This window comes from Eleginops maclovinus, chromosome 4 (genome assembly GCF_036324505.1).
Source record: "Eleginops maclovinus isolate JMC-PN-2008 ecotype Puerto Natales chromosome 4, JC_Emac_rtc_rv5, whole genome shotgun sequence".
Classification (NCBI taxonomy): domain Eukaryota; kingdom Metazoa; phylum Chordata; class Actinopteri; order Perciformes; family Eleginopidae; genus Eleginops; species Eleginops maclovinus.
Genome location: NC_086352.1, coordinates 13,414,300 through 13,439,836, shown reverse-complemented (window position 1 = coordinate 13,439,836; position 25,537 = coordinate 13,414,300). Strand labels below are relative to the sequence as shown.

The following is a 25,537-nucleotide window of genomic DNA, read 5'->3' as shown; positions in this document are numbered from 1 at the left end:
TCTGCATGGAGGAATGGGCCAAAATACCAGCAACAGTGTGTGGAAACCTTGTGAAGACTTACAGAAAACGTTTGACCTCTGTCATTGCCAACAAAGGGTATATAACAAAGTATTGAGATGAACTTTTGTTATTGACCAAATACTTATTTTCCACAATCATTTGAAAATAAATTCATTAAAAATCCTACAATGTGATTTCCTGGATTTTTTTTCTCATTTTGTCTCTCATAGTTGAAGTGTACCTATGATAACAATTACAGGCCTCTCTCATCTTTTTAAATGGGAGAACTTGCACAATTGGTGGCTGACTAAATACTTTTTTGCCCCACTGTATATATAACCTGTTATATTAAGAAAAAATGTGACTGTCAAGAAGTAAAATCCAACTAAAGCTCCAGATATTTTAACAAAATTCTAATATTTATTCATAAAAATACATTTATCTCTTTTACAAAACACACATCAAATTGTTGATGAATAGAAATGGCAGGAATATGATTTGTTCTTCCTCTCATATTTTTTTCTCTGCAATTTAGTTTGTAAAACAACTCATTTGTTCCACTTATTAGCTCATGCTTTAAGAGCAACCTTACCAAACTGCTATACATCCATTATTTTCATTCTGTATTTCGGTGGCTATCTAGCAACCTTTTTAAGAAAGGAGGAACCCCTCTTCTGCAGTACAGTATATTTGACGATAGCTTTCAAAGTAACAGCGTACTACATTTGCAGTTTGATCGATCTTTCAGTCCAGTGTTTGTTGTTCATACGTCGTCTTGGTTCAGCAGCTGGTGAGAGTAGATCACATCTTGGTAGCGGTATTTCTCTGCTATCGCCATGATGGAGTCATTGCACCGGATTCTACTCAGAATCTTCAGCACCTCAACCACTGCAGACCTACAGGAGAACAGCACACAAAAGTGGATTACAGTATGGTCGGTTCAAATGTATGAAGTAGAGTCGTGACATCCGAGTGAATTTATACTGAATGCATTTCACATTTTGTCACTGAAGCTGCATACGTGATATGATGGGGCAATAAGGAATCGATGCTTAAGTACAAACAAAACAACAGCCTTTTTAATAAATACAAGTATTACAATTTAGCATTTGCTCGGCTTTTTGAAATGTGAACTTAATGCCATGCTGCATTACGACATAAGAGTCTTTTTTTCATTTCACTGTGACCAAGCTGAACTTAGAGCAAAACACAAGCTATTTTTCTTACTTGGTGTTTGGATCTTTAGGAGGCTGTTGTTTGCAGATGTTGTGAGCTTTCTGAACCAGGTGGTTTCTGAAATTCTGGAGCTGAGGCAAACATGAATTCTCTCCTTTGAACCAAGAGAGAGGCAGACTGTCTCCTATCTGTGCAAAGAGAGGGAGTGTGAGGTTAAGAACCTGAGGGGTAGTTTACAAACAGCCAGACCTTTATAAATCAAGCATAGACCAACACTGAAAATACACACATTCCTCATATAATAAATGTAAGCACCTTTCTGCATGCATGGACATCACTGTTGTACAGCGTCTGGCTGCACAGTGTGGTCATCAGGTATCGGTTCAGAAGTTTGTCCAACATCAGTTCCTTCAATACAGACTCAGGAAGCAGCAAATCCCATTTCCCCATGTTACCTAGCAGCTATATAAACACAAAACAACAAACATTTCCTTCACTGAGGGAAAAACTGAAACAACATATTTAAGTATTCATTTGTAAGAGAGCAGTACCTTTATGGCTGTCCAGAACTGCTGATCTCTGAAGCGACACTGAGCAGACGAGTTGTCTTCTAGGAACCTGTTAGAAAAACCAATGGCATTAATAACAGATTGAAAATGGAACATTATAAAGTAATTTGACATTATTTTCATTGACCTGATCGTTAAAACCTCAAAGTTAACGGATGTTGATTGTGTACTGTACACTCTGTAAAGTCCACTGAGACAAATGTGTCATTTCTGATATTGAGCTTTATAAATGATATTTCATCGATTGACAAACTTATCATAAACAGGGAAATATGTGTAAGAGTAACAATGATAACGCAGGATTAAGTATTTCCTGCTTTCTCCTTGTTCCTCATCCAAATGTTCAAACTAAAACAGGCAAGAAAAGAAACTGACGTTTTTGGGTACAGAGGGATGAACACATCTTCATCCACGCAGCTCCTCAGTTTGCTGATCACAGCGTCTTTGAAGGCCTGCAGGGGACATGAAGACAATAAATAACAAAATACATATTGAATATTAAATTACACTGGGGTTCATACAATTAAATATTGAGGACTCTTTAGTGTAACTTAAAAACCCTGAAGTAATAAAGCAGGGTCGTTTCTATGTGTTGGCTTTACCTTGACCGGTTTACTCTGCTCTCCTTCAAAGATGGAGTAGTCCTCCTTCAGTCGGTGACAAACCTCAGACAGACAGACCGACTGTTGGCGGGACATGGGATCCCACACTAGCTCCACATAGCCTGCGCAGAGACAGAGGAAATAAAAAAGATCCTGTTTCTGTAGTTTGACACATCTGTGGTCTAAACAGACAGAGGAGGTGAAGTGTATTGTTGAGGGATTGTTGAAACAAAATAAATAACTCAGAGGATTCCTGCTTCATATTTTGGAGCAGAAGCCTGTTAATGGAGCAGGGAGTGGAAGAGCAGGACACGAGGGGATGAGGGGGATTAGGAACATTTTGTTCTTAAAGAACAACAGGTACAGAAACTGGTAAGAATACATTTTTCTCTCGGAAATCGTGTACAGTCTTGTTCAGACTTGCCAGACTACATTTGGGCAAAACTACATTTTCAACCTGAATATAACGGCTTCACCTCCAAGGCACTTGCACCTCCAAATACACCTTCAAATAACAGTAGCTTTTTCCAATCATCAATTAACCTGCTGATTAATCTTTTTAGAATAATCGTTTCATCTTTTGGTTTAGAAATGGTCAGAAAATACTAAAACATTTTCAACCCAGTTTCTTAAAGTTCAAAGTGGTGTCTTTAAATGTCTTGTTTTGTCAGTCCAAAACCTAACAATATTAATATAAATATGATCTAAAACAGGCAGGAAATGTTTAGATTTGAGGCTGAAAAAGCGTTTCCTGCCAGATTTGCATTAAAAATGATGGGAGTTTCAATGAATCGATCAGCAAAAATAGTTAAGAGATTATTTTTCTGTATCTGTTCTGTTCTGTTCAAATAGCTTTTACCAACTGCTTTGTGCTCTTCATATTGCTTTCTAACATATTAAATGGCTCATTAGTGAGTGTGTGTATGTGTTACCTGTCATTTTGGGTATGACTGTCTTTTCTATGACGTTGGACAGTGTCTGTCTGTCCATGTTCTCGAGCTCTTCGTGGCCATGACCGTGACAAAAGGTCTCCACTGCTGCGAACCACGGGAGGTTTTCAAAGTCCACACTATCGCCCTGTAACAAACCAATTATAAAAGGTCAAAGTTGTGCTATGGCATCTGTGTGCATGTAAGAGCTAGTCTCTGTGTTTGTCTCCACATGTACCTTTAGTGGGTTCCAGGGGAGTAGCTGATGTCTTATGATGGGGTTCAACAACTTGGGCAGACACAGAGAGATGTAGGCACTGTGGTAAGAGTCCGAGTAAGACCCTCTCCACTCTTCAAATCGGGACAAAATCTTCTTAACGCTGCAAAAGTCGTCCTGGACGTCAGAAAACACCGACTTGGACATCGCCAGGATATCAGCTGGAGAGAGAGCAGAGGGAAGTAAGACATAAGCAACACTTCATCCAATTTTTCTTCATCAAGACTGTATCACACTTTGCAGAGTTCAAGCTGTTAGAATAAAATCTGATGATTCCTTCTCACCCGTCTTCTTCTGCAGCTGCTCCTCCTCTTCTGCTGAGGGCTGGGTGTCTTCCGGTATATCAAAATCTGCTTCAGCTTTAACACCAGAGTCTGCATCGCTGCAACATGTCAGACAAATAAAGTAGAGTATAGTACCTATTTCACCTTGTACACCCACCCAGCATTTATCCTTAACTATAGCAGCCATCTTGTTTAAGTAAAGGACATATTAAATATATAATAGTTCTAAAGAAAATAAGAAATAACAACATCTTTTTTACACTCACCTTTGAGTTTCTGTTCCATTAGTTGAACTTCCACCCTGCTCATTGGCGCTATCTAAAATGGTGGAATAGATAAAGCTGGGTCATGTAAATATTCTTTCCGGAAACCATTTTGGGACACATTGTACATTGACACAAGTGTAAATAAAGACAGGTGGACACACCAGTGTAACTTACAGCTGATCTGCTGAAGGCGGTCTGCCTGCTCCCTGGTCCTCTGTCGTCTCTGAGCCAACAGCGCATCCATGTGGTCAGACAGCAGGGAGTGCAGCTCCAGTTCCAGGGAGTTGATCTCAACTACCTGCCAAACATCAGTAAATGATCCCTTAACCAGTCAGAACATTCTGCAGCTTCCTGTTGTTTTAAGCCCAGGAGTAGAGAAACATTTGTTGCATATAAGCTTTAGTGTAAGCAAAACTGCCTGATTATGACATAAGAGTTTCGAATAGAAAGACAGATCAAACTAAAAGTAATGTGTCACATTATATGAAGTTTAATAATTAATGTACATATTAGCTTTTATATAACAGTTAAAAGTGGACATTAACAGAACAGATTTTCTCATTTTCTTACCTTCTCCCGTAGACACTCCACCACGTTGTGGACATAGAGGTTCATGTCCCTGTAAAACCTCAGCTGTTTCTCTGAGGAACTTTCCTCCAGAGTCTCGGCGGAGGCCCTAGCGTTCTCCGCATCGCCCTCCATTCTCCTCAGCTCAGCCTGCCGGGCTCTGTGCACCTCCTTCAGGGACTCTAGTCTAAAGAGAAAAAATGTAACTGTAATTATACAAATGTTATCAATTTAAAAGTCTTAAGAATGTTTTAAATATCAATATGAAGTTATATCAGATCAGTATTTCATTCATATATGTTATCACTGTTGAGTATAAAGCTAGGGGAAACTTACTTTCCAGTGATCCTCTTCTTGACCATCGACACACTGACGGCAGGAAAAGTTGGTATTTTGAGCCCTTTAGATTTTTTCCTTTGTCTGTTTCGCCTGCTGCCACTGCTGCTGTAGCTGCTGGATTCACTGCCAGATGGGCTCTGAAAGAAAGGAAACAGAAGGATAAAGGATGTCACAGCTGTAGTATTTAGGGGGATAGTCACACTTATGGAAGTCTTGAGTGTTTAGAAAAAGAGACAGTTCTCCTACTTAGATACAAAAAGAGCAAGACACAGAAAAATGACAGTAGAAAGAAAAGAGGAGGCAGTCCAAATATCTTTACCTGTTCTCCCGTCCGTCTCTTGACTCCCTTCTCGATTTGTGTCTCCTCCCAAAGATCCTGCTCATCTACATCAGATCCTGAGAGATTGTCATCACTGTCTCCTAGATTTTAAACAAAAACATACGAAATAGTAAACATCACATCCCCACAATTTGGTGCATAACAGATAGAGATTTTCAGACAGCCGGTCTAATAAAATGTAACTTTCAAACAACAGACCCTTTTAGGTTAGGTCTATTGTTAAACCAGTTAGAATGAATTCCCCCTGCTTCTCATACCAAGTTTCTCTGCAATCCTCTCCCTAATGCTCTTCAATCTTGGGGCGAATTCAATTCTTTTCTCATGATCATCTGGCTCATCATCGTCATCATCAACTCTGTCTTCGTCATCTTCCCTGCTGTAGTGATCCGGGGTGCTACCAGCAGAGCTGTGGCCATCTCTACCGAGGGAAAGGAATTCTTTCTGGGCTCGATTGGAGCGACGCTGCCATCTAGCTGCCTTGATTTCTTTAGCATTAGGGATGACTACTGTAAAGACAAAACGACACACGCATCGATTCAGGTATACTATATATATATGTATACATGTATGGCATAAAAAACAGTCTTAAATATTCTTAAACCTTTAACATACACATGCCAACAACTATCAGTGGATTTAAAATCCTGATGTTTTCCTCCCTGACACATATATATAGTATAGATACATCCACCAAAAACTCATACCAGGTTTAGTAGCAGAGCGGCTGGAGTCTGAGCTAACTGAGGGAGACCTGACATCATATCCATCACTTTCATTGCCATCATCATCATCATCTTCGTCATCCTGATTGCTGTCATCATCATCATCAGTACGGTGCAGATCATGTGGTGAAGCCTGATTGTCATAGTCTTGCCTGGGAGAAGCAGATGGTGGGACGACTTTACCTGCTGGGGCGGTGAGAAAGGAGAGGGACATGTGCCAAAACATGTTACAATATGATGATGTTAGCCCATATTTTTTCATTATTATCTGAATATATTTACAGAAATATGAGCAGACGTCTTACTACATGCATACCGTATATAAGCACCATTTAAAAATAAAACACCTATACACTCTTCAAAAATGTGTTTCCTACCACCGTTCGTTTTATATGTAGTCTTCCGTCATTTACATAAAAGTCAGACAAAATATTAGGGACGAGGACATTAGATCTAAAAAGCTTGCATATGAAATGTGTTTATTGGACGCACACTGTGTTTTAATACAAATCTATATCTGTAATACCACATCTATTAGAGTGACCTTCTGAGGATCATGTGTGTTTCATATGGGCCACAAACCTGTTCTTTGTTTGGTCTTGGCAGGTGATGCCTCCTTCTTCCTCACTTGGAACAGCACAGCTTTATCAGAGGACTTCTTTAGTTTAAATGTTGGTTCCTTAGCTAAGAAAATAATAAAGAAAATAGATCCATGAGCAAAAGTCTTCAAATGCAGCGGAAATAGGGATAATAAAATACATGTAAGTGACGATAATGAAATGGAGGATTAAATCCTAAAGGAACATTTCTAATAAGATGCATTCTGTCAGTACATCTACATTTTAGCTTGATATTGACTTTTTATTTCATATATGTTATTATTCTGATGTTGCTCTACGTTGGGTAAACGCCTGACCTGGCTCCATCTTTAAAACTATTGATTTAAAACTCCATATCTACACTTATTTACCTTCTTTTTCGTCAGAGAAACTGAGTATTGAGTTCGTTTTCTTCTGAACCTCATCTCTGTCTTTATTTTTCTCTCCTCCTTCTTCTGTCACTTCGAGCGTCTCCCTGTCCTCTCCGCTGCTGCTATCCGGCTTTGGAGGCGTCGCTTCCCGCTTGGAGCTACACGTAATGCCGCGGCCCTGGGACAGTTTTTCCGGCTTATTTATCGCAACCGGAGCTTCCTCAGTTTCCTCGCCATGTCCCCGGGGTTTCCGCTCTTCCTCCTCGTCACTGGAGTTGTCTTTTCTCTGTCGAAAGTTCCTCCGAGGCTTTTTATTGAACATGTTTTATTAACTTACATGGAGGTGGTAACTGGGTTGAAGAACCGTGGCACGACAAGTCAGAAAACGCTTTCACTGTCGTAAAGCGTTGTTGAAAGTAGCCGCAATGCACTGTGGGCTATGTAGTTTTGTTTGATTGAGCTGGCCATCCTGAATAAAAAACGTAGGCAACGTGAGTAAAATGTGGCTTTATTTTATCTTTACGGCACTGCAAGTTAAGTAATCTCCCATAAGTGTGTCAACTGTAGTTGGGGCTACTCTTTATTACCACTTCTTATTGGACCACCTGTTCTACTGAGTAGGAATAATATTCAGGATACATTAATAATGTATGGCTGTTGCCTCAGAAGATTATTCTAGGTAACATGTCAGCCAAAACAGGTGATGTGAGGAGCAAGACAGTCCTCATGTAATTTATACAGACTTTATACAAACTATCTATGAATCCACATATTATATGTTAGAGCACTCGTATGTCTCCTGACTGAAGCGCATTTCTGCAAGTATGCTTTAAGAAAAAAACAAGATGAATAACATCCCATAACATTAAGTACATCCAAAATAAGCTTCCTCAAAATAATGGGTAAGTTTTTCAAAAATAACAATATAGTTTCTCTATATATTAGAAATTATAATGACAGATATTCTCAAATTAATAGGTAAAAAAAAGAATTTCAATATAATGACAACGTTTTTGAAAATAAATACTAAGATCTCAAAAATAATAACCAAGTATTAAAGATAAATAACTGAAAGTCTTTAAAAAAACAAAAACATTTTCAAAACATTGACCTAACATTTTTTTTTAAATAGCATAGTATCTAAAAAAAAAAGCGTAAGTGGGCTATCTCAAAAGTATGACTTTATATCTCTAGATAATAACACCATGTCTCAAATAATTCATTGTTCTTTGACTCATACCACTAATATAGGTCACTATTTTGTGAAGGATTCTCATTATTTTGAGTAGGATCTTTCAAGCAGTTCAATCGGAATCAGAAATCAACTTTATTTAGGTACGTTGAAATGTGTAAAAATATCTTAATTTTCTTATACATCTTTGCTTAAAAAAAGACAGAATTGGGGTTGTCCTGTGTTGTATTCTCCCTTGTCTATCTCCCATGAATTGTCCCACTCTCCATCTGTTAACTCCCTCTCTCTCCTCCCACTCGCCGGACGCTCACACGTTAACAGCGATCCCTCGACGTCAGCCATGTTGTTGCTGTTGCACACTGAGCTGTCAGCAACAGGTTACTTTGAGGAGCGACGCTGCTAAACTTTAACATTTCTCCCACACATTCTGCTCTCTTCGGATTATAAACCTTTGCAGTGTGTCTGGGAACAAGTCCCGAAGTGGCGGATGATAGCTTTAGGGCCACCGGAAGCTCGGAAGTTGGTGTTTTTCTGGTCGTTGTGAGAGAGGTAAGCAAGCGAAACTGCTTATCTAAGCATGAGTGTAACTTTAATACTGTTAATGTCTCCATCGATTACTTTTAAGTTGCACACACGCTTTTGGACTTTGTGCATTTACACATGTTGATGTTTGTTTAGTTTATTCGATTCAGGAATATAAAAGGAAAACTATATTTAAAGGAGGTGATGCTTGCTGGGATGGGAGTTAGGTTAGCTATAGCTAAGTTATGATTTCATGATGGTATTATTATATACTGTGGTGTAAAGTAACGAAGAGGATTTACCAAGGTACTGTACTTAAGTACAATTTTAAGGTACTTGTACTTTACTTGAGTATTTACATTTTTTGTTACTTTGTACTTCTATCACATTACAATTCAGAGGTAAATTGTGTCCTTTTACTCATCTACACTCTCTGCACCTTTACCAGCTTTGGTGAACACTTTAATGCATCAATATTTATCATCAAATCAGATCTAATCAAATCATATATAGATTATTCTGAATTATCCAATCTGCAAAATACTGCAGAGTAGTTTTCTGTTTTTACTTTCAAGATTTTGATTGCAGGACTTGTACTTGTACCACAATATTCCTAGACTCTGGTACTTCTACTTCTACAATATAAAAGTACAATATCTTTTTCCACCTCTGATTATCGATACCTACACACTTAGTTCAGTGTGGTTTGGAAAGTTTGGAAAGGCAGATTTGCAGGTCAATCTCCTAAATTTTCTCTCTCGGTTCAAACGAGTTGAGCAGGTTGCAGGCTGGTGACAAGTGATCAGGGAATGTAACTCTATCAGTTTATCCTTCAGACTCACACAGGGAGGATCAACTCCCTTAGAGAGTAAGGGAGTTGAGAATTTTCTGGCCTCTTTTAGGGTTGTCCCATAGTGGGTGTCCTGTTCTGAAAATGTTCTTAAATGATATTGTCAGATCAAACAGTAAATAGCCATAATTTACAACTAGGGTTGCTAGGGTCACCACAGATTAATCTACTAATAGTTTGGTCATAGTTTATATATAAACTATGACAACCTTGTGGAAAAATGTCCATCCCAGCTCCTTTGTCGCACAGGATGTCTTTTAACTGTGTTATTTATATCCCAGAAACAAAGTTATTGAGGGACACAGAACAGCATTTTCTGTAAGGTTTGCACAAATATGACTTTAGTGATGAATCAAAATAGGATCCTTATTACACATTTTGTTGTTATTTAATAAGTATTAACTTACAGGTTCAACTCAGCGGATTGTGACATTTTTACCACCCAGTGCTGTTGCATACTCTTTTGTCTGATGACTCTTAAAAAAGTAGATTTTCAAGCACCTCTCATTATTTATTTATTTGATCAAATTTGCTATCTCTGAGTTGATGAGTAGCTATTTCTTTGCTTAAAATCTTAATTTTCAAATCACTTTGCTATTTTTTCTACACAGACGGATGATGCTTAAAAAGCTATCCTGCAGCAAAACAACATTATTTTATATTTAGCGTTCATTACCTGGCACTGATTGTTTGCACGTCTACAATTCAGCTTACTCTCATAGAGGCTTTTCCATATTCCAGGAACCATGGGTCTGTTGTTTCAGAAGTTCAGTATGGTTGTTTCAGTTGAAGGTCCTAATGTTGAAGAATCTGCTACAGGATGGAGAGTAGCAGCTGTTCTGTGTAAGAATATGATGCTAAATTACTTAAGTGACCCCAAAAGTGAAAGTGTGTGTTTGCAGGCGCATTTGGTTGTTAAAGGACTGTGTTGTTATATTATTGCTTTAACACAGTTTAATACAGAGATTGAAGGCTTGGCAAGCAGCTTTCATTGCTGTCACTACCTGTAACCTTGAAACCTTGAAACCTTGAAACCTTGAAACCTAATGTAAGAGACTCTCTGTTCTAGGCAGCTTTCTTCAACTCTTCGTACTTGAATGCTGAACATGGGCTTTAATTGTTGCCCTTTACCTAACTATTATTATATTATAATTGCTTGGCAGAGAAGTCAAAAGGAACTGATCAACCTGGTTTGACTCAATGTTACCAAACTTTCTGTAGGCTGAATATTCTTCAAAGCAAGACTTCCAGCTGAGCTTTACCTTTGACTTTTCTTCAGAGTTAAAGGTCAGGATGGCCACGTTAATCATTATAACAGTAGTAACATTATCAGTATGATAATCATAGGCTGCTGTGCCAATTTATTCCTTAACTGTCACGTTACTTGAGATTATCACCACTGTTGCAAGTGTGACAATATGCACTATTCCTCTCGATAGGCCCAGTATTGATTTGGTAAAGAGATCTAAAGTCTTATATCCCTACTCCTTCTTTATTAACTTGCATGAGAGGAAACCCATGCGCATATACACACAGTACTGCCAGAAATGCACTGTTTTAATTCTATCTCTAGTTCAGTTTTATAATATAACAATGTTTCTCCTCTCCTGTCATAACCTCCTGATATATTGACAAATCAGGGCGGGCCAAAGCAGACTAAAGGAGGGAGAGGCCTGCCTTGCCTCTTAAAAAAACAAAACAATCTGAAACATTTCAAAATGTCTTTGCAGCACTTGCTGAGAGAGGGAACCAGACAGAGAGACAGGAACAAACATAATAAGATGAATAGTCAAATACGCATAGGGTGATTTTTCTGTACATAGAAACTCTCTCTCTCACACACACACACACACACACACACACACACACACACACACACACACACACACACACACACACACACACACACACACACACACACAGGGAGATAGAGTCATCGGATGGAGTTGATGTCATTGGTGTGAGGTCATTGAGCGAGGCGGCTGAAAATCTATCATTTCGCTGGACAGACAGTGCTTGTTCAGAACAGAGAAGTGATGAGGACAGGTCAGGGTCACACAACTGGTATGGTATAGATTTAGCGATGGGGAGATAGATTTAAAATGACACATGAAAAGACAGAGAGAGAAAGAGGAAAAACTGACTGAAGACAGCCAGAGAATGAGGAAGTGAAGGGATGAAAAAAGGAGAAAAGGTTCATTGTAAATCCTCCTTTTTCTGTCAGGTTCTTCATTGTGTTCTGTATTTTCTTCTGTCAATGTTAAATAGTCTAAATGACAGCAAGGTGCAGTATAAAAGGTGCATACTAAACAGAGTACATGTCAAGCACAGACACATACAAAGAGAAAACTACATGCCGGGTTCAAAGCTACTACTGACACTGCCAAGGTCAGGGGCAGCCAGGCTATTTATCCAACAGTTTTCAGTGTTGTATAAACTAACGGAGAGAAGGAAATGTCCCAGTCTTTCAGCAGAAACCAAAGCAGAAATGAAGGTGAGGTTTGACCGCCATAAGCAAGGCATAAATGAAAAGAAACACTGCCCGCTGAGGAATTGTGGTGTGTCTTTTACCACCATACTCAAGCCAGGCATTAATTCATTATTATGTGTTTCACCATGAACTCTAAAGATATACTTCAATGTAACTGTTTATTTAATCCATATCAAAATGTGTGGGCTGAAAGAAGCTTGTAAATTTGCATTGGTTTGACGAACAGCCGTGTGTTAGTAGTGTTCAGGGCTTGAGAGTAACGTTTAGTAAATCCAGACTTTTTTAACTGCTTCCCCTCATTCATTTATGTCATAATGATCTTTCTGACATTAAACTGTATTGCACTGTTGCTTTTTTTCTTACAAAACACCTTTTTGTGGACTTTAAGAGAAGGCAGCAGAAGGATTGTAGGATGAGCACAAATGCTACGAGCAACCGGCTGTGCAGGGTGGATGGCTGAGAGTTTAATACAAAATTGGTCTCATCCAGTGGCCATGTAGCCTGAATCCACAACTGAAATAGTCCAAGGAATACTAAAGTATCCCTAGCTGTTATTACTCCTGTCATGGAGTACTGTGTTGTGTATAGAGGTAATTATGCTGCAGTGATCTGCATTGAATTGAATGCAATTCTCATAGAAAGCTACCACTATCTGTCTCTACTATGGACAATTGAGTTTGGTGACCTTTCAACCTGCAGGGAGACATTTTTTCTAAAGAATGTGGTCATGCTATACCGTTTGCATCTTCACCTGGCTGTTGCCCTTCCCCCGCTCCATGACTGTGGACGGGTTATTACGTAATCTACAGGTTGGGATTCAATATGAGTCATATGTCTATTTATGTATTCAACCATGACAGCAGTAATGGGACTACTGTGTTGACACAAGACCAGCATTAGGCCATTTGGAAAACATAGTGCTATCTTATTCTGACTTAATTCTTGTAATGTGTAACTGCAATATTGGTGAATTTACATTGTGGGGAGACGCCTTTTCAACTGTGTTGTATTCATCAGCTTTACGTTGTAATGCTGTGATGCTTCAAATAGGGTGTGTTGTTTTTGTATTATTGTTATCATTATTTAAATAACACGCTGATAGCTGTTGCCATACATTTATAATGTTTTATATTAGTAGTTTTTAATCTGATTTGTTGCTTCACAAGGACATTCAATAAGACACTAAAATATAGTTGTATCTGATTTGTTATCAGGATTATGCTTAATGCAGATTTTCCCAATCTGGAACAAACTTTTACAATTATTCCGAAATCAGCTTCACACAATGGTGTAGCTAGAGTTTAAATCAAAGTATTGCTTTCTGTTGAGAATTTATTATTATTGAAATGATTTTGTATCCAGAATGAACAGTTTTTTCTGAGCTCATAAAAATTGCTCAGCATGCTTTACATGTAGAATTCCCCATTGTTAAACAAACGTGTAAAGTTTCTCCTTTTTTGAGCTGCTGACGTCAAACCAGTGCATCTTTTACAGCAGCATTCCCGTAGCTTTTGTTATTCAGAAAGGTTTTGCATGAGGTTTGCAAAGCTGAGTCTACTACTGAAGGTAGTCAGTCCGTCAGGTAGGCCTAAACTCAGGGAAAGCCAGACTCCTCTCTCACTTTGGAAACAGTAAACCTGAAAGCCCACAGAAACTCCTACAGTGTTGCATTACTAGGGGTTAAACTTCATGACAAGAGCCTGACCTATTGTGAATGGTGGATAATGTCGCCTTATCACTCTCGTGTGTTATTGGCATGTTCGTTTGCGGGGACATATGCACAACAAGTGTTAGAAACATTATCAGGGACTCCAAACAGTGAACTACCTGAGATGTTTGGCATCTTGGGCAGAAAATTGTTGCAAGGGTACCTGTCTTTTGATGTTTCTGAGCTGGTAGTCCTTCAAACATGACCACTGAGTACATTCTTAAAGAAGAAGTGTCTATAAACAGACACTCCTACTTCAATATTTCACAAAGACTGCATACAAAGAACAAGGGCAGAGTGAAGGGGAATGAGACAAAAACGTGAGATTGAAACACAGGAGTCAGAAGGACTTGACACAGGAGGAATGAGGGAGAGAGCGACAGATGGCAGGCCGTAGATTAGCCTCCATGCTGTTCTTTGCCCCTTGTGAGAGCATGCATGTTAACAAAAACAGCACACTTCCACTCCCATTCTTCCTTTATCTCATTCATGCTTTCTTTCATGTGCTCATATCAGCAGACCAGTCATCAGTCATTTAGCTTCCTTTTAAAAAATCACTTCTCAGTCTGTTTTTCTTGCCCTGCCTCTTTTCCAACCCTAGCTCTGACTCTGGGTCAAAAAAAAAAAGAGTCTTGGACATCAAAGCTGTCTTTGGCCAAAATCCATGATCACTTCCTGTCAACTGACGTCTGACGAGGAAATGCTTGTGTCCGTGGATTACTGGGCAGGAAGTGTTGAGCAGAAGGATTGGAATTTCTTTCCTCCTTTTCCTCCTCCTCAGACTACATTATGTGAGTCTGACTGCAGGCTGATGGGGGAGATAAAGTCATAGAGGAAGCAGGTGTTCAGCACGCCAGTAGAGAATGTAAAAGCTACAGCACCTGATGGTGGTCTGATATCGAGTGTCTTTAAGATTAACGTTAAAAATAGATTTGAATGAGGTATTATATTACTTTTCTCATTCTGAAGGTAATTTAGTGCAATCCGAAATGAGGGAAATAAAACAATAGAACAACAAATGGATGCAAAACATAACGTGAATGAACATATGATTAGATTAGATTGAACTGTATTGTCATTGCGCATAGTAGAACGAAATGCATAATAAAATCATATGCGAAGGTAAAGTTATACAAGACTGCACATTATACAGATATTATTGTTGTTTAAATGTCTTAAAATGTTATCCTGAGAGTTGACATGGGGTCTTATGTTATCAGCCTCTTTATCGAAGCAAAGGTCTACACTTTACATCCATTGGGAAATCTGTTTTGGATCTGAAAGCAGGTTTGTGTTGGTTTTTCAGCCGGTGAAGCGGCGCTGCAGTCACAACCGTGTTGAGACCTACCATAGCCTTCCCTTTTATCATCCCAGGCAATGCTTAAAGTCACAGTTCCAAAAGATGTGGTCAAATACAGAAGCTCACTAGTTAGCTGACTGTCTTATCTATCATCGCTTCTGAGACATGGAGACACCGACACAGTGACACAACTCCACTTCGGCACTGAATATTGTCAGTAATGACAGAAAACGCACACAGTGTAACCTTGCAGAAAAAGTGTGTCCTCCCACTACATTGAACAAACAGGTTCATGTGAAGCAGCTGCTTTCCCACACTTTGCATCTGCTTGACTCAACAAGAGTGGGTTTAAAGCATGATGCAACATACATTTGAGGAAGGTGTGGTGACAGGAAGGAAGGTTTGAAATGAAACTGCAGAGTTGCTTAGATGGTGAAGTCATCATATATTTATCCGTCCATTACTTGATTCAGACTGAATTATGTCAACAACTGCAGGATGTATTGTCAAAGAATTCTGGACCAAGCCATTTAAGGTGAGATCTCTCAACTATGGGATGGATTGGCGTGATATTTGTTACACACATTCATGCCCTCTTCAGGAAAACCTGATGACCAATACCTTCAAAATATTTCCATAAACTTCAACTGAACTTTGTTAAGTGCAAATGAGCAAATATTAGCATGCTACCACACAAAGTAAAACAGTAAACATTGAACCTGCTGATACTCATAGTGGTGTATTGTAAGTTTGTAATCAAAGCTTACAATGAACAAACAACAACAAAAAACATGTCTTTTTAAATGTTTTTTAAACCCATAATAGATAAATATTGCTTTGGATCGTCACAAATAATAACTTGCTCACCATTGTCCAAAATGTAACATGTAGCCTTCAAATCTGGGCCGCACCATGCAGCACTGATACATGTACCAGGACACTAGAGGCCAAACATAGAGCTGAATAGAGTTTATACATCTGTTAATAGTGAGGATAAATCTAATGTGTGTTTTTGAGTCTAGCTCATTGGTGTTTTGTCTCTACAATGGCCCATGTGGGTAGTTTTAGAGCAGTAGTGTAAACGCTTTGGGATCTGGCCAGCTGCTCCTGACTGAGGAAACAGGAGGAGCCCTGTTTGACTCTGCTGACCGACCAGAATCTCTCTCCCTGCAGCCTCTCCTCCCTCGCTCCTCTCAGTGACACCCCTGTCCTGTCCTCGCTGCAGTATTGACTGATGACTGGGCTGTGACTGTGTGTTTTGCAGATGGCTGCGAGCGGTAGCTGAGGACGCCGTCAGGATTTCCCCCCCCTCCTCTGCTTTTTCCACCTGCAAATATGAATGGTAAGATCACTGCAGTGTGTGTGTGTGTGTGTGTGTGTGTGTGTGTAGAGTGGTTTGTGTGTGTGGCTTTGCTGAGGCTCACAGTGTTGGTTCTAGTAATAATTTCCAGTTTGATGCGGATGTGTGGCTGCACAACTGTCATAAACATGATTTGTTTGTTACTCTTTCTTACAGTTTGTATGAAAAACATTTAATCTGTTTAACAATCCACTGTCCTTTTCTTTAAATCTAACTTTTAGTACTTTTGTTCTGCTCTGTAGGGTTGCAACAGTTCTAGCTTCTAGTTTAAAAAAATAGCAATCTTTTAAAACAATGTCCTATAATTATATTAACAATAAACATATAGTGTAGTGTAAGAGTGTAGCCAGACCGGTCCTTGCACACACTCTTACTTTTACTGTATATATGATGACCATCAATTTTCATACCAAGGTATACTTTGACGAACGTAGCGCTCCGTGGACATCATGAAATCCATTTCTCTCTGTTTTGTCATGATGAAGTGAACAGTGCATTTCCTGTCTTCTGACAAACTGTGGTGTAAACTTCGATTAGTAGTCAGCCTCGTGAAAGTGTTGTTTTGCCCTCCTGTTTGCAGAAAGAGGCACAGTACCGTGTGTTTTATAATCCTTCATTATCACTTTGTCAATATCAGTTCACTCCCAACTCCTGACTGCCACCAAGCCTGGCCTTCTTCTCGTGTGTGTGTGTGTGTGTGTGTGTGTGTGTGTGTGTGTGTGTGTGTGTGTGTGTGTGTGTGTGTGTGTGTGTGTGTGTGTGTGTGTGTGTGTGTGTGTGTGTGTGTGTGTGTGTGTGTGTGTGTGTGTGTGTGTGTGTGTGTGTGTGTGTGTGTGTGTGTGTGTGTGTGTATCACTTAAACTAAAGAACTTCCAGACCGACGACATGGTCTGTGTGTGGCTGTGACGTAAACTGTCATGCATGTACATTTGACCAGCAAAAAATTGTTGTATAAGAATAATGGACCATGGACAAACACCTAAACACCGGACAGTTTTTGCAGTGCATCTCTGATGAGGATTAAATGACTACGTCCCATGTTTTCTTCTCCCTGCTTTAAATGTCTTGTTTTTTTTCTCTAGGTGGTCCAAGTGTGTGGGCGATCTCTCCGGAGGAGAGGCTCAAACATGATCAGAAGTTTGACACCCTCTCCCCATCAATGGGCTTTGTCTCAGGTACAAACATTAACACACACACATATTTCACAGACAGGTGCTGCGTCATGTTAACAGAGATTCCCCTGCCAGGACATTTCATAAGGCTGTTTATCCAGGATATCACCTTCTTTATTAAGCACATCGATCACAATAATTGACAGTTTCATGAACATACAGGTAGCTATGAAATACAAATAACTGGTGTTGACTTGCTGTGGTCAGCAACACAAACACACAAAAAAACAAAACTAAATGGTGATATAGTGGTATGCAGACACACACTTTTTGTTATGTTTTGAAATCTCAGTTTTCTTTTGATTCTCTGTTTCTTTTCTTTCTGTTTCTTTCTATAGGGGAGCAGGCCAGGAAGTTTTTACTCCAATCAGGGCTTCCTGCTTCAGTGTTGGCTCAAATATGGTGAGAAACACACACACACTCTCTCTCATCTACGGGTTCTCTGCAAGTGTTCACTTAAAAGTTTACTTGAAGCAGAAGATTTAACACTTTGATGACTCTTTGTTGTTCCTGCCTCTCAGGTCCCTGGCTGACATGAATAAAGATGGGAAGATGGACCGGTTGGAGTTTTCCATCGCCATGAAGCTCATAAAGCTAAAACTCCAGGGAACACTGCTTCCCTCAGCTCTGCCAATCATCATGAAGCAGCCTCCAGTGCCCGCCCCCACCCTCAACCACCGCACCCCAGTCCTGACCAACCCAGCCTACGGTACAGTGTTTGTATCATATACTGTGATGTTAGTTAGCAAATGAAAGAAAACATGTCTTATCTTCAAAAGTCACGCTGTTAAACTAAGAAAGAAATGGGAAGCTTAGAGATGCAACAACGTATTTTCATTATCGATTAACAACCAATGAAAACATCATCATTAGATATTTCCTCACTTGCATATTTACACATTTAAACACAACCAGTTTCATCCCTATCTTTATTCTGAAGGTTTATACTTGTTGTGTGTGTTTATAGGAATGGTTTCTGGTTCCAACATGATGCCCGGGACAAACCTTGCCATGTTGAACCCTATCTCCATGGCAACTCCTGGACTCTCACACTTGACACCAATGACAGGCCTCGCCCCGTTTGTTCCTACGGCAACAGGACTGAACCCTTTAATAGCCCCCTCCAGGCCCCTGATACCCACCATGGGAAACGGCACCATGGGACTTCTGCAACCAATCCCATCTGGAGCCATGGCTGCTGGTACACATTTCGTTTCCAGCTTTCATTTATCCTCGCCTCTTTTTTTCCGATACTGTAGTATTGTTTGTCACTGGGTCATAAGTTCAACCCCAAATACAAATTAGATATCCTTTAACCCTTTTCCCTGTTGTGCTTTTTTATCCATCTGGATTGTTCTGAAGTGGCACTCGGCTTGTAGAGCTGAAATCGGTTATACAAATGAATATGAAAATGCAACAATTTTTCCACAACGTCTCTTTTCAGAACTCTAAGTCTACTTAGGACAGTCTGCAGACCTTATCAGCAGTTTCATCTAGAAACAATTTTCTTTTTATTGAAATACACTCACCAATGAGTGAGCACAAGACTCTCATCCCTAAGTACTTCTTTGCATTGATAGGGTTGGAATTGCTTTACATTAACTGATGAACTGTCTCTCTAAATTGAATACATTCATTTCGATAATCACTTTGAAGTTGCTGATTTCCTTGCAACGCACCGCTTTGAGAGGAAATATTTGATGCATTTGCAGCAGAGTGTCGAGATATGTCTGAGGGAGGAAGTAGTCAAACGATTGAATCCTGGCTTAGTTTTGCCAAGTCAGTTCTCTCAGTCTCATCTCCATACAAATAGCCTCCCTTTCCTTGGCAAGCTTGGCTAGACAGTATATAACAGACCCACTGTATGACCCCCCCCCCCTTCCTTTCTTTGTGAAACTGAAAAAAATATATGATATTATGGTTGTGGTTAATGGCTGTAATAAAATGTCAAAATAATATTGTGGATGCTTTTGTAATGGATGTTTGCTTTGTGTTATCAGGCTTACCTCGCTCTGCATCCCCCTACTCATCTCCGCTTGGACTCTCTTCTGGTTTAAACATGGGCTCGCCGCTGCTGGACCTAGGATCCAACAGGTAACCTACCACTAAGTAACTTCCCTTTTTGCACAATCAGTGCCTCATTAATCTTGTCTGTCTCTTTGAAATGTAAAAACACAGTGGTCCTTCCGAAGTTTGGGTCACTCAGCTTGTATTTTTGTGTGGCCTCTGTTTGTCTTCCAGCTCTGCTTCCTCGTCCCCCTCTGTGATGTCCCCCATGGGTCCTGTTCCCAGCGACTGGGCTGTGCCTCATGCCTCCAGACTCAAATACAGGCAGCAATTTAACAGCTTGGATAAGCAGATGACAGGATACCTCAGTGGTGAGAACCCTGTCTGTATCTTATGTATGTGAGCAGTGTTTGGGTCATACATAACCAAAGTATGCTGGAATGCAGGCGTCGATGTTCCTGACAACAGTCACTCATGATCTATAACTGTGGCCTCTCTCTTTCTTTCTGAGTGAGTCAACCCTTAGCCAACTCTAAGGAAGTGGAGGCTGGGTCTGCCTCAGCTGTGGGTGTGTTCAGACACAACACACACACACACACAGCCAAGAATCCATTTGCCTTTTCGTTCTGTTACTGCAAGCCTTGCAGGACCAGTTCTTTGGAAATATCCACGATACAGTCAAACGACATTTGTGCATGCCTGCCCACATACACTGGCTCACTTTAGCCGTACTAGCAGATAATTTCCTCAGTGTTTTTTTTTGCATATTATATGTGCAATGTAACACATTACAAAACATACATGAATGGCTTTTAACAGCTTTTAGAGCTCACTTTAACAGAAACATTTGGTGTGTCATGGTAGAATCTCAAAGGATATTTGGATGTACGCCCCCAAAATAAAATAAAAAACATTTTACTTATTGCTATTGCTACGTTGGTTTGGTGTGAGATATGCGCCTGCCTCTTCTTATACAGTATGTAACAGAAGAAGATGCACTCTGCATGTGCTGCTTCAAGCACAAAAAAACACATTTGGTGAGAGGAATCATTGTCATCATCATAGCCTGTAAAAAAACAGGCGTCCAACTTTTTAAAATGTTGTTAAATAATCAAGTGAACCTGGAGTCAGTCAGGGAAATGATTTAATTCATGTGCACACACTGTACAGGTCTTAACACACACACCTTGGTTTTCCTTTATCCACCACACCCATACATTGTATATACTGCATGTATATGTTCTGACATTTGTCAATCTTGTTGCCAGGTCAACAGGTGAGAGGTGCCATGGCAACCACGATGCTGACTCAGATACAGCTGGCTTCCATCTGGTGAGAATAAGTGTGTGTGTGTGTGTGTGTGTGTGTGTGTGTGTGTGTGTGTGTGTGTGTGTGTGTGTGTGTGTGTGTGTGTGTGTGTGTGTGTGTGTGTGTGTGTGTGTGTGTGTGTGTGTGTGTGTGTGTGTGTGTGTGTGTGTGTGTGTGTGTGTGTGTGTGTGTGTGTGTGTGTGTGTGTGTGTGTGTGTGTCTGTCTCTGTAGGGTTGCAACAGTTCTAGCTTCTAGTTTAAAAAAATAGCAATCTGTGAGCTTTTAAAACAATGTCCTATAATTATATTAACAATAAACATATAGTGTAGTGTAAGAGTGTAGCCAGACCGGTCCTTGCACACACTCTTACTTTTACTGTATATATGATGACCATCAATTTTCATACCAAGGTATACTTTGACGAACGTAGCGCTCCGTGGACATCATGAAATCCATTTCTCTCTGTTTTGTCATGATGAAGTGAACAGTGCATTTCCTGTCTGCTGACAAACTGTGGTGTACACTTTGATTAGTAGTCAGCCTCGTGAAAGTGTTGTTTTGCCCTCCTGTTTGCAGAAAGAGGCACAGTACCGTGTGTTTTGTAATCCTTCATTATCACTTTGTCAATATCAGTTCACTCCCAACTCCTGACTGCCACCAAGCCTGGCCTTCTTCTGTGTGTGTGTGTGTGTGTGTGTGTGTGTGTGTGTGTGTGTGTGTGTGTGTGTGTGTGTGTGTGTGTGTGTGTGTGTGTGTGTGTGTGTGTGTGTGTGTGTGTGTGTGTGTGTGTGTGTGTGTGTGTGTGTGTGTGTGTGTGTGTGTGGTGTGGTGTGGTGTGGTGTGGTGTGTGTGTGTGTGTGTGTGTGTTAACAAGTAAAACTGCTCTTAGTATCAATTACCAGTTTTTTTTATTATATTTAATTATGTTAATTGTAAACTTAATGTTGTACTTCTTACTCTTTTTTCTTTTCTTTCCCAAAATCTGTTCTGTATGCAAATAATCATGAAATGTCAATGTAGATAGATAGCCATAAGTAGATGAGACGTTAAGTTGCCAACCTTAAAGGTGAAATAATAATGTACCTTAAGCAGCTAGCTAGTTTCAAGATATTTTCAATCCTGGAGAAATCCTTAATTTTTACTTAGTGAACAAGTCATCAGCATTGTTGTTCGATAGAGAACAACAATGAAATAAACCTTTTCTCCAGTTTAGCCACAATTTTATGATCCACTTTAAAGATAATGACAAACCTTAAACCTCTTATTTGGCGTCTACCTGCAGGACTTTAGCTGATGTGGATAAGGACGGTAAGCTGAAAGCGGAGGAGTTCATTCTGGCAATGCATCTCGTGGACATGGCCAAGTATGGACAACCACTGCCGCTGACACTGCCGACTGAACTGGTACCACCCTCACAGAGGTATGCGTAATGATATGGCACAATATTTAAAACGCATTACGAATGCCCTGTGTAGTAGATATATGTGTTTTCCACATTTAAGTGAATTCAACATGAACTACATTAATGTGTGTATAAACATTTGATTATGGGATTGTGTTCCAGGGGAGCAGTGAATGGATCCAGCTCCTCTCCCTATGCGTCGCTGACTGATGACTTTGACATAGAGCCTCCACAGAAAACCAAACCAAACAGTAAGTACACAACCCACCAACCCCAACTACACACACAGTGTAGCCATCTGTGTTAACATGCATCTTATTACCTGTCTGTCTGTCTGTCTGTCTGTCTGTCTGTCTGTCTGTCTGTCTGTCTGTCTGTCTGTCTGTCTGTCTGTCTGTCTGTCTGTCTGTCTGTCTGTCTGTCTGTCTGTCTGTCTGTCTGTCCGCAGCTAATATTTTTCTTGCACATTTATTACTGTTAGCTCAAGGACATCTATTGGTTGCCATGATTAACAACCTTGTAAAAACAATTATTTTCGCTGTTTGCCATCTACCACTGATTCCTCACTCCTCTCTGTTGGTCAGTACGGGCTTCAAATGCTCAATAACAGCTCCAGAAACAAAAGGCATTCCCGGCAACTGGCAGGCTGCCTTTTGCCTTTTAGTTTGTTCTCCCTTTGAACTTGAAGTATCTTCAGAATAATCACGATAAATATAAATAAAATAATAAATAGGTGATGAATAAAACACTGCTTTTGTTATCTTTAACCTTTTCTTTAAGGGAGCCTGGAGGCAGAATTTGGTGAGATTAAACTCTTTGTTTGAGAGGGGCAAAGGACACACACCTGCTTAATGCTATTCTAAAGTCCCTAAATCAATAATCCTGCTTTGTTTTTCTTTTGATTGCTAAATCCCACTCATCATGAAAAGTACACCAACACTGACTTTTTAAAAACGTTTTATTTGTCTTTTATTCAGTGTCGTTCGAGGATAAATTCAAAGCCAACCTGGAGCGAGGGAACGCCGAACTGGAGAAAAGACGTCAGACGCTGCTGGAGGCAGAGAGGAGAGAGAGGGAGCGTCGTGCCCAGAAGGAGAGAGAGGAGCGAGAGATGAGAGAGAAGGAGGCTCGGGAGGCCGAAGAGAGGAGGAGGAAAGAAGAGGAAAGGAGGCTGGAGCGGCAGAGGGAGCTGGAGAGGCAGAAAGAGGAAGAGCGACAGAGAGAGATCGAGAGAAAAGAGGTGAGGGGCTACGGTTGTATTCACAATGCATGAATGCTTCCTTTTTTCTAGCAGCATGGAGTAGTTTGTTTACACTTCACTGTCCTCTGTGGTTCAATCCAGGCTGCACAGCGGGAGCTCGAGCGTCAGAGGAAGGAGGATTTGGAGAGGAGGCGGCGAGGAGAGCTCAAGATAAAAAAGGAGCAGGAGCAGGATGATATCATCAGACTGAAAGCTAAGAAAAAGAGTCTAGAGATGGAGCTGGAGGCTGTGGTGAGACAGGCTGTAGTCATACAGTTTTTCCCTCTTTTGGTAAATGTTCTTTTACCAAATGAGAACACATTAGGGAGGGTTTGTAATGTTCTTTCATGCTCTCTGTCACTACCTCAGGGTAACAAACATCGTCAGATCTCAGACCGGCTACGTGACTTTCACAACAAAAAGAAGCTTAAGAACACAGAGCTGGATCTGACAAATCAGAGGAAAGAGACCTGCCACCAGGACATCAACATGCTGCAGAAACAATTGGAGGTGTGTGTGTCCCGTTTTTCATGTTTTTAAGCTTTACTCAAACTTCAAATCAATAGAAAACCTTTGAACTTCCTGCCAACTCTCCAGCATTTTCCACTTTCCTCAGAGCGTGCGATTAGCGACAAATTAAAAGTCAGATCATCAGAAAAAAATTGTAGTACATTTCCAATGCTGCTCAGATATCACAGCGGGTCTTCAGCCGACAGCAGGGGGTACTGTCCTCTCCTCTACATTTTGGTTTTCACATCTTCCACAACAAAGCCAAAAATCGAGCCTTAATGATCCTTATAGGCTTATAGGAAACTCTCAGAGTTTAGATACTCTTATATCTAAACTCTGATGCTGTCATTACTCTACAGCCATTACATTGTGCAAGCAAAATATACCTCATAATGATAAGTGAAAACAAGAAAGTAGTCTACTTCATTCAGTTCTCTGTAATTTGCTTTGTTCATTGCTTCATAAAGAGAGAATCTTTCACTGCTTTCCCAAACATTTTCCTCCCATGATGCATTTGTTGTTGCGATGATGCATTTCATCTTGTTCAGGAGTTCCAGAGGAAGTTGTCCCAGCTGACTCCAGAGCAGAGGAGACTGACGGAGAAACTCAGAAACATGTCCTTGAACAACCTGCCTGGTTAGTATCGATGGATAAAAGGACATTACAACAGCACCATTGGACTCATGTTAGATAAAAGAAGACAAAACATTAAGGGGCAAATTGGGTATTTATATGACAGTAAATTCAATAAAATAATGTATCCAACAACTTCCAAAATAAAACTACTAAATAAGTAAAATGCATAAAAAGATCGCAAATCTACAGAAAGTGGACTGTACTTGTATATTGCTTAATTCAGTCCTTACCACTCATCAAAGTGCTACTACATGTCATCATTCACCCTTTCAGACCTTTATCACACAGAGCAGTGCCACTTGCTCTAGAGCAGGGGTGGCCAACCCGCGGCTCTCGAGCTGCATGCGGCTCTTTGCCCAGTCTCATGCCCCCTCAGTACATATGGAATTTAATTGTGTGGTTTTTTTTGCGCATATGTATCCAGGTTCAAAGAGGGTTAACGACACACAAGTTCCAGGCCAATCGTTACACAGAGTTTTCGACACGGAAGTGCTTTAGCCAATCAGAATGCAGATCCTGCAGTACAGGGGGCGGGTTCTACTGCACTCGCGATGTGACAGGGAAGGGAGAGATCTGCTTCTGAACGGCGAAAATAAAACTCAGATAAAACCGTAATAACTCAATACAAAGTTATCAAATCAAAACGGTAATACTTTGCAGTTGTAGATGTGTGTGAGAGGGCCTGTTCACGGAAAGCTGGCCACCAACACAGAAGGACTCCTGAGTTGCTGAATCGCGATAACGAAATAAATAAGAGAGAAAGTGCATCTCTGTCAGCAGAGCTTCTGCCAGTCTT

At 40.2% G+C, this 25,537-nt stretch overlaps 2 protein-coding genes across 5 annotated transcripts in view; one reads left to right on the top strand and one right to left on the bottom strand.

Moving 5' to 3' along the window:
- Nucleotides 1-399: 399 nt before the first annotated feature.
- On the bottom strand, nt 400-7,448 carry gcfc2 (GC-rich sequence DNA-binding factor 2). Of its 2 annotated transcripts, none has more exons than XM_063882591.1 (18): nt 7,043-7,448; nt 6,655-6,756; nt 6,055-6,258; nt 5,608-5,856; nt 5,330-5,430; nt 5,008-5,147; nt 4,675-4,858; nt 4,279-4,402; nt 4,105-4,156; nt 3,839-3,936; nt 3,516-3,715; nt 3,281-3,425; nt 2,349-2,470; nt 2,122-2,198; nt 1,729-1,795; nt 1,493-1,639; nt 1,229-1,365; nt 400-897 (listed from the first exon to the last, which is right to left on the bottom strand). In XM_063882591.1, the coding sequence occupies exons 1-18, from the start codon at nt 7,362-7,364 to the stop codon at nt 765-767; spliced, it is 2,604 nt and encodes an 867-aa protein (XP_063738661.1). In that variant the 5' UTR covers nt 7,365-7,448; the 3' UTR covers nt 400-764. The 2 variants fall into 2 exon arrangements, with proteins under 2 accessions (XP_063738661.1, XP_063738662.1); XM_063882592.1 differs by having other exon boundaries at nt 6,055-6,255.
- A 1,108-nt stretch (nt 7,449-8,556) lies between these two features.
- itsn2b (intersectin 2b) overlaps nt 8,557-25,537 on the top strand; it is a 35,920-nt gene continuing 18,939 nt past the window's right edge. For 2 of the 3 annotated variants that reach the window (XM_063881221.1, XM_063881219.1), the window contains exons 1-15: nt 8,557-8,783; nt 16,370-16,447; nt 17,548-17,640; nt 17,976-18,039; nt 18,159-18,346; nt 18,605-18,838; nt 19,638-19,731; nt 19,879-20,015; nt 20,913-20,976; nt 22,236-22,373; nt 22,518-22,606; nt 23,333-23,595; nt 23,698-23,847; nt 23,965-24,105; nt 24,654-24,741. In XM_063881221.1, the coding sequence (XP_063737291.1) occupies nt 16,441-16,447; nt 17,548-17,640; nt 17,976-18,039; nt 18,159-18,346; nt 18,605-18,838; nt 19,638-19,731; nt 19,879-20,015; nt 20,913-20,976; nt 22,236-22,373; nt 22,518-22,606; nt 23,333-23,595; nt 23,698-23,847; nt 23,965-24,105; nt 24,654-24,741 (1,750 nt within the window). In that variant the 5' untranslated portion in view covers nt 8,557-8,783; nt 16,370-16,440. Of the gene's footprint in view, nt 8,784-16,278; nt 16,448-17,547; nt 17,641-17,975; nt 18,040-18,158; nt 18,347-18,604; nt 18,839-19,637; nt 19,732-19,878; nt 20,016-20,912; nt 20,977-22,235; nt 22,374-22,517; nt 22,607-23,332; nt 23,596-23,697; nt 23,848-23,964; nt 24,106-24,653; nt 24,742-25,537 lie in introns of all 3 variants that reach the window. The other variant, XM_063881220.1, reaches the window with a different exon arrangement.